General features: G+C 40.8%; 1 protein-coding gene across 2 annotated transcripts in view; it reads left to right on the forward strand.

The window, feature by feature from the left end:
• PRKAR1B (protein kinase cAMP-dependent type I regulatory subunit beta) overlaps positions 1–12738 on the forward strand; it is a 104027-nt gene extending 91289 nt beyond the window's left edge. For both annotated transcript variants that reach the window (XM_005145279.4, XM_034065584.1), the window contains exons 10-11: positions 9814–9895; positions 10314–12738. In XM_005145279.4, the coding sequence (XP_005145336.1) occupies positions 9814–9895; positions 10314–10486 (255 nt within the window). In that variant the 3' untranslated portion in view covers positions 10487–12738. The remainder of the gene's footprint in view (positions 1–9813; positions 9896–10313) is intronic.
• Positions 12739–13374: the final 636 nt, after the last annotated feature.

A 13374-nucleotide genomic window follows, 5' to 3' on the forward strand; every position in this document is an offset into this window, starting at 1 on the left:
ATTGTCAAAAGCTTAAAAGTACTTTTCATAACCTCTCCTTTGCACATGCTATACCCAGCACAAAAAAAAATGTGTGTGAATGTTTCCCCAGTTCTCTTTCAACATGACAACTTGTGTAGGAGTCTTCAGTCTCATTCAGCTGTAATTTAAAACATCTGATTTGTAAACCCATAAAATTGAAGTTTATGCTGGAAATGTAGACACACCCTGGCCTTTTACCACTATAGGATACGTGGAAAACTGGAAGATCGTTTGGTGTACAGAGAAGTAAAATCTGAAGTTAGTAATTGGTAATTTCATTCTTAATATATACACATGCTTCATTTCAATTTTCATAAAAATCAGAGTGCTAGATTTTCTCCTTGTTCAGAACAGCCTGTGATTTTTACTTGGTTAGTACTTGCTTGAAGGTGTGGTTGATGCTTTGACTCTTCTCTCATTAGTCTTATCCAGTAGTGTCTTCCTACAATGGAAATTTGCAAAAGCAGCAGAGGTAATGAAACACCTCTCTGTCAATAAGGAGAGCAGCACAAGCTGTTTACCCCTCAAGGTTTTCAGGAGGTTCTCAGGATCCTCATAAGCTCTTTTGGCATTGAAGACCAAGCTCACAAGCCCTGATTCAAAGCACTTAGTCAATGTAACCAAGAATTTTATGGCCCAAGGCACATTAAATCTAAACTGAAATTAAAGGCATCTGCTCTCTTAGGAGCTAGGAGCTCTGTCCTCAGAAGTGCTTCTTTGTCTTTAAGCAAAAACACAGCAGTATAAACAAGTCCTGAAAATACAGTGCTGTCTAACATGGTGGAAGAGGAATGGGGAATTTCCTCATTGCTGTGGAGTTCATCCCTTTCTCTGGATCATGTTAAAGTTGTTGCTTACTGTGATGGCTTTTGTCCTTCCTCTGCAAAGATAACATTGAGATGACTGCAGGCTTGCTGAGAGTATATACCTTTTAGGGCTCATTCATCAGCTGTGTAGTGTGGATTTTGTGGAACATGCAAGGCTTTCCACAGTGTGCTTCAGGAAGAGGCGTCTTTGAGTGCATGAGTTTTTTTCTTCTGAATTTCAGAATTTGGTCCTTCAAATACACAAGATTCACCAAACTGAAAGGACTTAGAGTTTTCCATGAGGGATTTTCCTGATCTCTGTGATAAAACTCCCTTCTCTCCTTCCCCCAGTTTGCTCCAAGTTTTATGTCTCACTCAGAAGCTGTTGCTCTGGCTGGCCACAGCTGCTCACCCAGCCCTGGTCACAGCATTAGTTATGAGACTTTAGTGACGATGTCTGTCTCAGCCTTTTGCTTGGTCTGGTTACTTCAGCATCTACAGAATGTTTTCACAAAGAAGCAGATGGTGGTAGGAGTAATTGGGCCGTAAAACAACATTAACAGCTAAAAACGATTTTCACCAGAAAGGATTTTGTGGGCAGGGTGAGGGAGGTTCAGCACTGTTTTCTTGTTTTCTCTCCCATACATTCAACCTTGCCCCTGCTGTAGGTGTTAGCGCTCTGCAGTGTCTGCTTCCAGGAGATGAGCCCTGTCAGGTCAGTCACAAATATGAACAGTTGATGAATAACCCATTACAGAATCACTTTTATGTTGACTCAGTGGATGTTCCCTGGCTTCAGAGAGAGTCGAGATAATGGCTAGCTTTGTAGAAAGAAAGAATCTCTAAAATGCAACATTTTTTTTCCTTTGTGACTTTTATTGCTTTGTAGGCTGACATGTCTGAGGGAGGAAAGCAGTGCCTTGTTGCCAATAATCCACAGCGCTTGGCACAGACGGTCTTTAAAATCTGGCACTGGGATGAATATTAATTCAGTTGTTTTCCCACAGAAGCTACTGATTAGTTAAGGCCAAGTATCACTGAGATGATTCATTAAAACCCAGCATCTGAGCCCACCTTTACTCAGTGGTTCTGCTTTTCATTACCCCTGCGACAGGTGGACTGAATGTGCAAGAAAAGGGACAACTAAAATCCTAGAATAAAGATAAAAGTGCAAAGGGACCCCAAAGGCTGGGCTGTGGTGCAACTGCTTCCCAGCTTTCTGGGCATGAAGCCAGGACAATTAGCCAAGGAGGATCACACCCCAGGCAAGGGGCTCCTCCCAGGGCTCAGAGATGGTATCCTTATCCCTCTGTCACTATCCCCTTGTTCCCAGTCTTCCCAGTCCCAGTTGGCAGCTAGTGGAATGGAAGACAAGAATGGGACTATCGTCCCACTGAGGCTTGGAAGAACAAAGGCCATGGTGGTGTCCCTCCATCTGATGATGGGGGATGATGATGATGGTCAATGAAGTACTGAGTTCCCTCCTCAACATAGATATAGGTTAGATATAAGGAAGAAGTTCTTTACTGTGAGAATAGTGAGATACTGGCACAGGTTGCCCAAGGAAGCTGTGAATGCTCCATCCGTGGAAGTGTTCAAGGCCAGGTTGGACAGAGCTCTGGGTGACGTGGTCTAATGTGAGGTGTTCCTGCCCATGGCAGGGGGGTTGGAACTGGATAACCTTAAGGTCCTTTCCAACCCAAACCATTTTGTGATTCTGTGGTCCTATACACCTTTATTGGACAACTGCGTGATCTAGCCTGATGTTAGCTCTGTGGCTGTGGCTTAAGGGCAACATTCTGAAGTCAAAAGACTATAAAACTTAATGTTTTGATTCTGAAGAGCCTTTCAACAGAAAAGACCTAAAAAAACAACAAAGAAGTTCTTTTTTTTAATCCTCTGGGTAAAACCCACTTTATTTTGCCTAAGTTTTGGGGGGGTCTCCATGCATGAAGCAAATTGCAGTTGGTGCAGTATATTCTGCTTCTTTTGGCTGTTCAGTATGTTTATTGGTCTCTCTCTGCCTGAGTCTTGTCTTCTTGCATCTGATACCAACATTTCTTTTACTTCAAGGGTAATACATAGCTACAGCACAAGTTTAATGCGGTCTGGATCAAAGGAACACTGAAAGGGAAAATTGTCCAGATACTGCAGTAGGAGGATGAACAAAACTGTTGAAAAGGTCTTCCCATGTCAAACATCTATGATTCTAAATACTGAATGATCAAGACAAAGGCGTTTCCTGGTGATTAATGATGGGCTGGGTGTAGTCATGTCTGGGCCTTAACCCTGGCCTCCCATATATCCCTAGGAAATGCCCTGTGGCTCAGTTGTTTCTGCTGTTTTAAGCTACATTTGGTTTATGATTGATAGTGATTTAAAAAGTGCCTTTATGTTTGTGGCTATTTTGGTGACAGCTCTAGACGGCTTTGTTCCTCTTGAGTCTGGATATTATTCCTAAACTAATATATATGTGCCTAAATAGCAGAAGTGGTGAAAGTTTAGACATACATACGGTAGTGTTATGCAGGTGTGATACAGCTGGTACACACAGCAAACTGCAGATTGTTTGATATCAAGTGTATAGAGCTAATGTATAGGATCCGTGCCAGCTGGTTAGTGACATTTGCTTTACACCTTTGCTAGATTGCAGTGTTGTTGACAATTATAGCCAGTAAGATTATGATGCATTAATATCACAATGACAACGTAATGATAATTGTATGTATTGACACAGTGGTTGCTGGACTGTAAAGGCACTTTTTGCATCTCTGCTCTCTCCCAAGGAGATTGTATGGGACTAGTGTTGCCTTTTGAGCTCATTTGACCTTGTATTATTAATCCTAATGGTACTCCAAACATCCTGGATTTCTGAAAATCCAATGCAGTCAGTGGCACTCAAGATTTCTAGAGTCATGCCCAAATTTAAAAAGCTGAATGTGTAAAATGTTGTATATTTGCTTCCAGAACCTCTCAGTAGCTCATTTGCTGGGGCATTGTCTCACACTGTAACCTGTAGTGAGCCCTAATGGATGCAGAAAAGAACTCACTTGCTAGAGATAAGCAAACCAAACAATCACCACTTTTTCAGCTGGGTGCAAACCTGAGGTCTGTTATTGCAGCCCTTACCCATTCACCAGCCATTACAACAGGTACATTATACGTAATAGTCCTAAAAGTAAAGTTTGCCAAGCCGGACCAAAGTTGAGGTTTCATATCAGGCAACCGAACTGATTTAAATGATCATTTTTCAAGGTGGAAGGTGAAACATCAGCTGACAGATCTTAGCAGGTCTCGCACATTCACCAGGCAATCTCTAAGAGTTTCGTAGCATTGGGAGTTGTAGGTTTTGACTCTCCTTAATTTAAGGTAATGATTAGGAGGTGCTCTATGAATAATTTAATTGCATGTATGAACCAATAAGCAGGTAAATATGATTAAATAAGGTGTAACATTATAGTTGCAACTTCAGTAGTGTAAGAACATTGCCCAGACAGTGTTTGTAGATAGGTAAGTGGCACATTTTATTAGCTGTATCTGGAGAAATAGGCAACTTGAAGAAAGGCATGTGTGCCGAAAGGCTCTTCTCCCTTTTATAGCTATGCTTGTTGGTTTAACAAAAGATATTACTTCCACATACCTCATCTTGCCTGCAATTAAATAGAATACTCCCAGAATCATACTGTGTGAAAGATCCTTTAATTCATTTCAGATCTCCTGTAGTTTCTATCCAGTCCCATCTGCTTCGCTGCATGAACAAGAGACTTTTATACCACTTCACAGCCTCTTCGTTCATCTTTTGTAGTAACTTTGCAAAGATTTAATAGCGACATATAATGAGGGTTTGTGTGACTTCGGAGTGAGGGGAAACTTATCTTTTGAATGTGTGAATTATAGAGTGTGCAGATTAACAAAGTGAGAAAGAGCAAAGGTATGTTCATAATAGCAATTGATAGAGTTAATAGCAATAGCAGATGGATCGGCCTGACCTTTTCCATCTCTAATTCTATAGACTGCACTGCTCTTTTCTACTGGATGGAGAAGAGGAAAATAAAATAGGTTAGGAAAACTTTCTAAGCTGAAAACTAGGATAAAAGTGTAATATTTTGAGGCCATGGGAAAAAAAAACCCGCTGTCTTTTGTGCTTTTATTTAAAAAAAACAGTAAGTAAAAATATGAAATAAAAATGGAAATAGAAATAATAATTTCCTGTTTAGGAAAATGAAAATTCTTTTCTTTAAAAAGTAGAAATTTATTCTGTATACTTAGTGTATCAAAAGGACATAGACATGGACGTTGCATACACTCATCGTAGAAAAAATAGTCTTCAATTCTAGTAATGATAAATGTTCACTTTATTACAGATGGAGCGTTACTGTATTTTTTATTGATTGCTGAAATGGGAGTTTAGAGCAGCAAAACCAAAACATCCACAAGGCTGACTTTTAAACAAGAAGGTTTTTAAACAGTGCTGAATTTCCATTCCTACCCACTGCCTTTGGTGAAGGACCACACTGCACAGTCTGTCCCACCCTGAGGTGTCCACTGTGTGATCCTGTCTGATCCACTGAGCTGGAATAGAGGAAAAAATAGAGGATTCCAGTTTTTAGCATCAAGAACATTAGCCTTTTGTAGCTAGGCTACTTAAGCCAACTGCTGGCTATAGAATTCATACTTAAATATGGAAAGAGGGCTCCTGAAGCAGCTAGTGCTTCCAAGTACATGCAGGATAGGGCATGGGAATTTCCGTGTTGATCCAGATGGGTCACTGTCTTATGTTGTAGGATGTCTCACTCATCTGTATGGTCTGATAGCTTAAAAGTGAAACATCTATCAAAATCTCATTACTTTGGAGAGGATGGGAGCTCATGGATTATAAACTTTAATTTATTTTGTATATCTTAAATTATCATGCTGTACCTGAGCCATAAATTTTTACAAAACAAGCTGCTAATGCATTTGAAAGAGTCAAGTAAATACTCAGCACGGCAACAGAGCAGTGACAGAGGGAGGGAGCAGGTGCGTGGGGTGAGGATGGCAGAGAGGTGCTGATGGCACATTGCTTTTGGAACTGCTGCTCTTGTTGTTCTTGCAATAAGATGCCTGTGTTTACTTGGAGAAGAGGAGAGAAGGTTAATGATATCAGTTCCTGGGAATACAGGCACTCCTCAGTAACTGAAAGGGAATATTCCTGGATCCACCAAAGATCATAATTTCACTCCCAAGTGTCTGCTAGCAGAAGACATGCCTGTCTGCTTTCAGTTTAATATTATCACAAAGTGCTGATTTATGGAACGGTGGTGTCAAACTTCTCAACAGTCTTTGAGCCTGTGCTCTGTAGGGTTTGCTTGCTGGTGTAGGAGCCTGTAACGGCTGTCAGTGTACAAGACAGCATATTAAAGCGAGCAGCACTAAATAGCCTGATTCTGCAAACATAGGATCTTGCAATTTATTTGAGAGAGAATGATCTTGCCAAGTTTTGTGTGCCGCTAAGGGGAAATTTTTCCCACAGAGACCAAATGCTTTTGGGATTGAGAGTGATAAACCCCTTGAATCCTTGCTAGATAATGCCCGTACCTCCTGGGACAGGGCTCAGGAGATTTGTTCAGTCCTATCATTTATAGGAGTTAAGGTTAGCTAAAGCACAAGAAGGATAAAAAGCTCAAAAACTGTGTCAAAAAGATTTGACAAGTAAAGTAAAATGAAATACAACCATGAAACCTGTGATGGGAGTCAGGCTAGAAGCCAGCATTGAGTTGATTTAGTATGACAACTCCATTAAGTATATAGATAATAAAGGATTGTTCTGTATTATTTTATTCTGTATTATTTTTTCCCTGGTTACACTGGTTGTCTAAAGTTGGTCTCTTCCTCTAATACAATTAGAATAGTGTCGATTCCAGAGATAACACACAGAAAGTGAAGCTGATACAGATAGATAATTATAAATATATCTTCTTTGTTTCATGGTGTGAACAGTCTTCCCGTGAAGGTCACTCTGACAATGCTCAGGATGCACTTGTGGAGCTGATGGCTGGTGCAACATGAGGCCAGGCAGTGTAATCAGATCTTACATCTGGGTGCTCACTGTCAGGCATTCAGGAAACTTCTTTCGCTCCATGATAGACCTGTTCTTACTGGGCAATGGGAGAAGCCTATGTGACTGTTAAAACAAGAGTGGAAAAATATGTATCTGGAATACGCATTGCTTTATCCTGCCAAGCCCAGTGTTTATTGTGGAGGCCAGACACATCTGTCCTCCTCCAACAGATATCATGGTGTTTCTTGGATTAAAAAGGCCAACTGTAGAAGAACAGTGGAAGAAATTGCTTCAGAAGACTGACTTATTGGAGCCCTATATCATATGGACCCTGTCAAAAAAATATTAGCCACAATAAAAGCTGACACTTGGGGAGATGAAAGCAATATTGCTTGATACTGTGATTAACTTCATGGCAACGTGATCAAGGTGGGCGGTGGAGAATTGAGCCCTTTCTTCGTTTGACCTGAGCAGTCAATATGATTACTTTGGGGATATTTTTTTTTCGTTTTATATAATAAAACATCTGTAATAAAAGCTAAAAAAATTAGTTTTGGGAAAGAGGCTGGAGATACGGATTGCAGACAGCTATTTGGGTCAAGGGGTTAGGTTTTTGCCAGGCTCCAGATGGGACAGAGAGGAGGACAGGGGCTGGAAGTGATTCTGAAGCTGAATCCATTGAACAGCAGCAATGTAGGGAGCTGCACCTGATCAGACGTTTGGCAAGAGCGAGGTCGATACACGCATTATTTCCTTTATGGGGCATATGAATGTGTGTTCTGAAAACTTGCAGTAAATGTGAATAAGAAACCTCATTACACTGTCTTTGCATCTTCATGCCTTTGCAGATTTACTGGAAGATCTTGGAAAACAGCAGCTTTGGCGGGACAATTTAGTTGTATCAAGGATAAGGAATTGTTGCTGGAAGCTTGACAGGAGAAATAAGATTTGCCTTTTCATTTATATAGTACATAAATTAATCTAGAGAGTGCCCCAGCTATTTGTAAAGTGTATGGGCTTAAAAATAACCCTGTTATGAAATAGGACATGATGCAATACAATGGTATTACAGTAGTTTAGTTGTGCTTGTTCAAAAGAAAGCAAATTATGAACATTTGCTACATAATAGTGGATATTCTACTGCTTTTGGTTATTCCTGGGCCTCCAGGTCCTAGAAGAGCAAAAGCCAGACCTCAAGCAGTCTTACATGGTTGTTCAGATTTGCAATTCAGAGACAATATTTGAGATACTATAGGGTGTATTTAAACACAGTGCAAAGGTGAAGGGCTGGTTGTGCAGGGCGTTGAGTGCCTTTTAACTGCATTGAAGCCCAGGTGTTTCAGGCTGCTCAGTGTCTCCTCAGGCTCCCCACCATACCCAGAGGCACACAGGTTTCTTTTGGTGGAAGGAAGCTGCAGGTTGTTTGCAGCCAGTGAATCTGCACTGGATACTTTGCACTCGAGGGAGGTTTGTGATGTTTTCCAATAAGTGGCGTCAATCTTCCTAGCATTACTAGCACATTACTGTGTCTTCTCTTCTTCCCTGTCCTGGTTGGGGCACAATCAGCCCTCAAGTATTACTTTCCAAACTGAAAATCTTAAAAGCCACCAAAACATCAATGCTCTCTAACTGCACTGTCAAAAAATGGCTGTCCAGTCTATTTAAATACCATGGCTTTTAAAAATATTTTTAATTTCATTAAAATATATTAATGTTTTGCCTTTCCCTATGCTTTTGGACTCAGAAGATAAATGAATTTTTTTTTTCAGAGAAGCAGATAACTTTCTCTGTTCCTCTACAAAAGCTTTATGCCACAATAATTTAAGATTTCCTCCAGGTTAGAATACTTCTGCATGTAAAACCTCTTTGAAGGTTTAAATAGACTGTAACTGGGTTTTGACATGTATTAGCATGTGTCAAGTACAGCAGTTATTAAGGGTAGTGGAGACAAGACACATTCCATCTCTCCAGCGACTGACTTGCAGGTGTCCAGATCACTACAGGCCACAAGTGGGCAAAGCCACTAAAAAAATAATCACCCTTTGTTGCAACAAGCATTAAAAACTCCCTTTACCAATCATTTCAGCAACAGATCCATGAATGATCCAGTAAGGAATAAACTCCAATTGCTGTCTTACAAAATCATGTCCCAGGGTTGTGACTGGGGAAATTGCCTTTTTTATTCCTTTTGATGTAAATCTTTTCTGTGCCTCTTGTAAGGTGCTGCATCCACCCAGAACATATTTTTAAAGTGTATTCAAGCATACATTTGCAGAGCATGATGGGCATTAATTAAACAGGAGTTACTGAGGTCTGACCTGTTCCTCTTCTGAGTGAGCTGAATCTGTCTGCATCCAAATAGTTTGTAAGAGAGAAATCATTTGCAATACTGATAGATTTTGTTTTGGTGTTTTTTTATCCTTTAATTGCTTTCATTGATTTACAAGGAACTAACTGAAATTGTCATCTCTCATAGCAGAATTAAAGGAGTTCAGTCTGGAGAAGGGAAGGCTGCATGGAGACATCATAGCAGCCTTCCAGTATCTGAAGGGTGCCTACAGGGATGCTGGAGAGGGACTCCTCATCAGGGATTGTAGTGATAAGACAAAGAGTAACGGGTTCACACTTAAACAGGGGAAATTCAGGTTATATATAAGGAAGAAGTTCTTTACTATGATGTTGGTGAGGCACAGGAATGGTTGCCCAGAGAAGTTGTGAATGCTCCATCCCTGGCGGTGTTCAAGGCCAGGTTGGACAGAGCCTTGGGTGACATGGTCCAGGGTGACGAGTCTGTGCCTGTGGCAGAGGGTTTGGAGCTGGGTGAACTTTAAGGTGCTTTCCTACCCTAACTATTCTATAATTCTATGAGTATGACATGCAAAAGGAAATACTCAGAACTCAATGCTTTTTAAAGCATAGCAACTGACCCTGCGCTTCTCTCCCCAGGGCACAGCTTCTGTTCTGCAGCGCAGGTCTGACAACGAGGAGTATGTGGAAGTGGGAAGACTTGGTCCATCAGATTATTTTGGTAAGAAAATTCAACTCACGTATGGTTCAGAAAGACAGGCACGTGGAGTTACGTCAAGTAGTCATTGTCCTAATTAATGTTCTACTCTTTCAGACGAGAGGGGTTATGTGTAGGTCAGCCACTGCTCTCAGCGATACTGAGAGATATCAGTGGAGCTGAAACTGTTCTTTGGTTTACACCAGTACAGCTGGCAGGAGGCAGATCCAGAACCAGCAAAGTAGTCTGAAAGCATTTGTTTTCAAAGGCATTTTACATGCATGCATTATGCATGTGTGATGCACTTGTACTGTCAACAGAATTATGTAGAGTGTCTATCATTAGATACATACAGGGAGATGTTCTACAAATAAAGCAACTGAATATGCACCCACCAGAAGAGTCACAGAGCATGTGACAATGTATTTATCCCTGTTTCCAGGTGAGATAGCGTTACTGCTCAATCGGCCCCGGGCTGCTACGGTGGTGGCACGTGGACCCCTGAAGTGTGTAAAGCTGGACCGGCCCCGCTTCGAACGAGTGCTTGGTCCTTGTTCCGAAATCCTCAAGAGAAACATTCAGAGATACAACAGTTTCATTTCTCTCACCGTCTAAATGATTCCTGCTGGAAAGCTGCCTCTGTGTGACCTTGTGCACTTCAATTTGCTCTGTACAGCTCCATAGCTTTATGAGGAAAAAGATTAAAAGTGTGCATTTTACACGTATTCTTTCTGTTCATGTCACGCAGTGGATGTCAGTTCAAATCTCATGTATCATGTAAGTAGGAAGACAAATGTTTGGATAAGACTAGCTTTGGAAGATTAGGCTCTTGGCTTGCAGGCAAGATTTTTACCTGTTGTTGTATCATGTAGCTTAAAACTGTGTTTTTAACTATTTAAAATACGTATGAATTTCTATTTCCTTCATTACCTTGAAAGTTGGTCTTATTCACCTTTGTCAAGCTTCTTTCCTCAAGAGATGTCCCTCTGCCTGTCACTTTTAAAAGACTTTTCACTGGTTCTGGACTGGAGGTTTCTGAAATCCCATAGGGTGAGTGTCAGTGACATAGTTTAAGAGGGAAAGTTGGAGGAAGGTTTTGATCATTCCAGCAAGCCAGGGAAAAACAGAGCTTTTGAGAAATTTTGTCTGTGGCTTAGATACAGGGGCCATATTCCTCCATGTTACAAGCCCTTTCAAGTCTGCTTTGTAGGATATGCTAAACCAGACAGCCTGCTCCAGTCTTCTGGGTGAAGAGGTCAGGGGACAATGGTTTCTAAGAATTCAGACGAAGCCTTTAGAACCCCAGTTATTTGCCCTCAGATCTTTTCAAATGAGGGTTTGCATTAGAACCCTTAAAAGTCCAGCAGGAACATCCTTGCTGAATTAAGTGGGCTTCAAAACGTACTTATCTGCAGCAGTATCCTCAGCCACTTCTCTGAATATTGTATGTAATGCTGAAGAGATGGTGCCAGGTGCGCCTCAGAGGCAACAACAACAGTTTGTTTTTAATAAGGTCCACTTAATTATATTTATATGCCTTTCATTTAGTATATGACTAAATTTTAGGACCTTCTAGGATTTTCTGAAAGCCAAGTACATGCTTCAAAATTGCTGCCTCTCCTCCAAAAGACATTGCAAAACCAAAAGCACCAGGATCTTGCAAGAAGCTCCTAGAACCCAGGTCCCTGCAGGCATGGGCAGCCTTGCTAGTGGTTGCTGCTGCTGTGCCTAGGCATGGGTCTCCTCCTGGATGGAGCTTTTTGCAGATCCAGACCTTCCTGTGCTGCGCAGCCCTCAAAGGTGGGAGCATCTAGATGATTCGTTGTGAAGCTATTCCCTTAAAGGAAAAGTTGTCTTTGGTAACAGCAGCAAAACTCTGCATCTCAACTACTCGAAATAGCACTGCCTGCATCTCAGTTGTGGCAAAACTCTATTTCTTCTTTCGGGTAACATTGAGTACATACAAACTTTCTGTATCTTGTACATGCCAAAGGTTATGCAATCAAATAAGGCAGCAGTCTCCCTTTTAGAACTAGAGGTGTTAGTGAAGACCATGGCTAAAATTACTGACATGCAATGTGCTTTCTTCTTTAGAATTAACAAAAACTAACTCGGGACTTTCCTACCAACTCCCACTCAGAGGGTCCAATACTCCAGTAGCTGCAACCACAGAGGTCGTTACAGACCAAACTGCTTCTCGGCTTCACACGCCTCTCATCACTTCAAGGTGCTTAATTTATTTCAGCATATTTTCAGAGGGCCTGTCAGTGCATATTTGTTGCTACTATTTATTATGATTCTGTTGTGCTTCTTGCACTTGTTATCAGATACGACCATTCACATTTTTCAACCTTGCAATTTTTATCACGTACATTTCTATAGGCAGACCCCCATGCTATATAGAGAGAGATAAATGTGTTCGCGAAACTTTTGATTTGCTTCACTGTTTTTGTATTCTCTTGTGCAGTTTTTAAAAGAAATATTTTTTAAAGTCTACCAGTCATTCATGGATGTCCTTTTACCTATTGCATTTCTGTTGTATTGGTAAAAAATGGTGAGTGTTTTGCATAACATGCAAAATACATTTCTTGTTAAACACCAAGTATTAGCCTCGCTGTTCAGAATTTACTCAAGCACACACACGCACACACCAGATCCTTTGCTTTAAACCTTTACAGCTCATGGAAAATACGTTTGAATTATGGTTCTGTTATAAGCAATTTCAAGAGGAGTGTAACCATTTAAAACCAGGATTCCTATTCTGTAAGTGGAACAAACTGATATTCAATGACATTTTAAAGATAATTGTAATATTTGCAGTGGATGATGGGACAGGATTATGGTATGAATAAAATTCTTCTACATTATGTGTGGCCGTTGTGCGTTTATGAATAATAAGGTCTGTATGAATAGATGTTCTAGTTAAAATCTGCATATCATAAAAAGTTTGAACTCTACTGAAAATAATCAGATGCAAAGGGACAAAAAATAGACCAAGAATCCCTATGTGATACATAGTAATGGAAACCAAACTGGTTTTCTGCAGGATTAATAATCTTATGTTTAAATGTAATCATATATGTCTTTATAAAGAAACAGGGATTCAGGATGTCTCCTGGACCTTCATGTTGTTGTTTGGATGCCAGTTTAGGCAGGTGTTAAAGCACATGTAGAACATGAAGTATGTGAGCTGGTTGTAGGACCCCTTCAAAGCCCACAAAGACTGTTGTACAGCTAGCAGGAAGACTTGGGGAAGAACAAATACAAATACTGCTCCTTTTCCCCCAGTATCATAATCAAAGCCCATATGCAGGGCTGCTGGATTCCATGCAGCTTCTTCAGCTTGTTCAGCCCAGAGAAGGGAAGGCTCCAGGGAGACCTTAGAGCAGCTTCCAGTGCCTAAAGGGGCTGACAACAAATCTGGAGAGGGGCTTTTTACAAGGGGGTGTAGTGACAGGACAAGGGGGAATGACTTTAAGCTGACAGAAAGAATATTTCAATTA

Source organism: Melopsittacus undulatus, chromosome 8 (assembly GCF_012275295.1).
Source record: "Melopsittacus undulatus isolate bMelUnd1 chromosome 8, bMelUnd1.mat.Z, whole genome shotgun sequence".
NCBI lineage: Eukaryota > Metazoa > Chordata > Aves > Psittaciformes > Psittaculidae > Melopsittacus > Melopsittacus undulatus.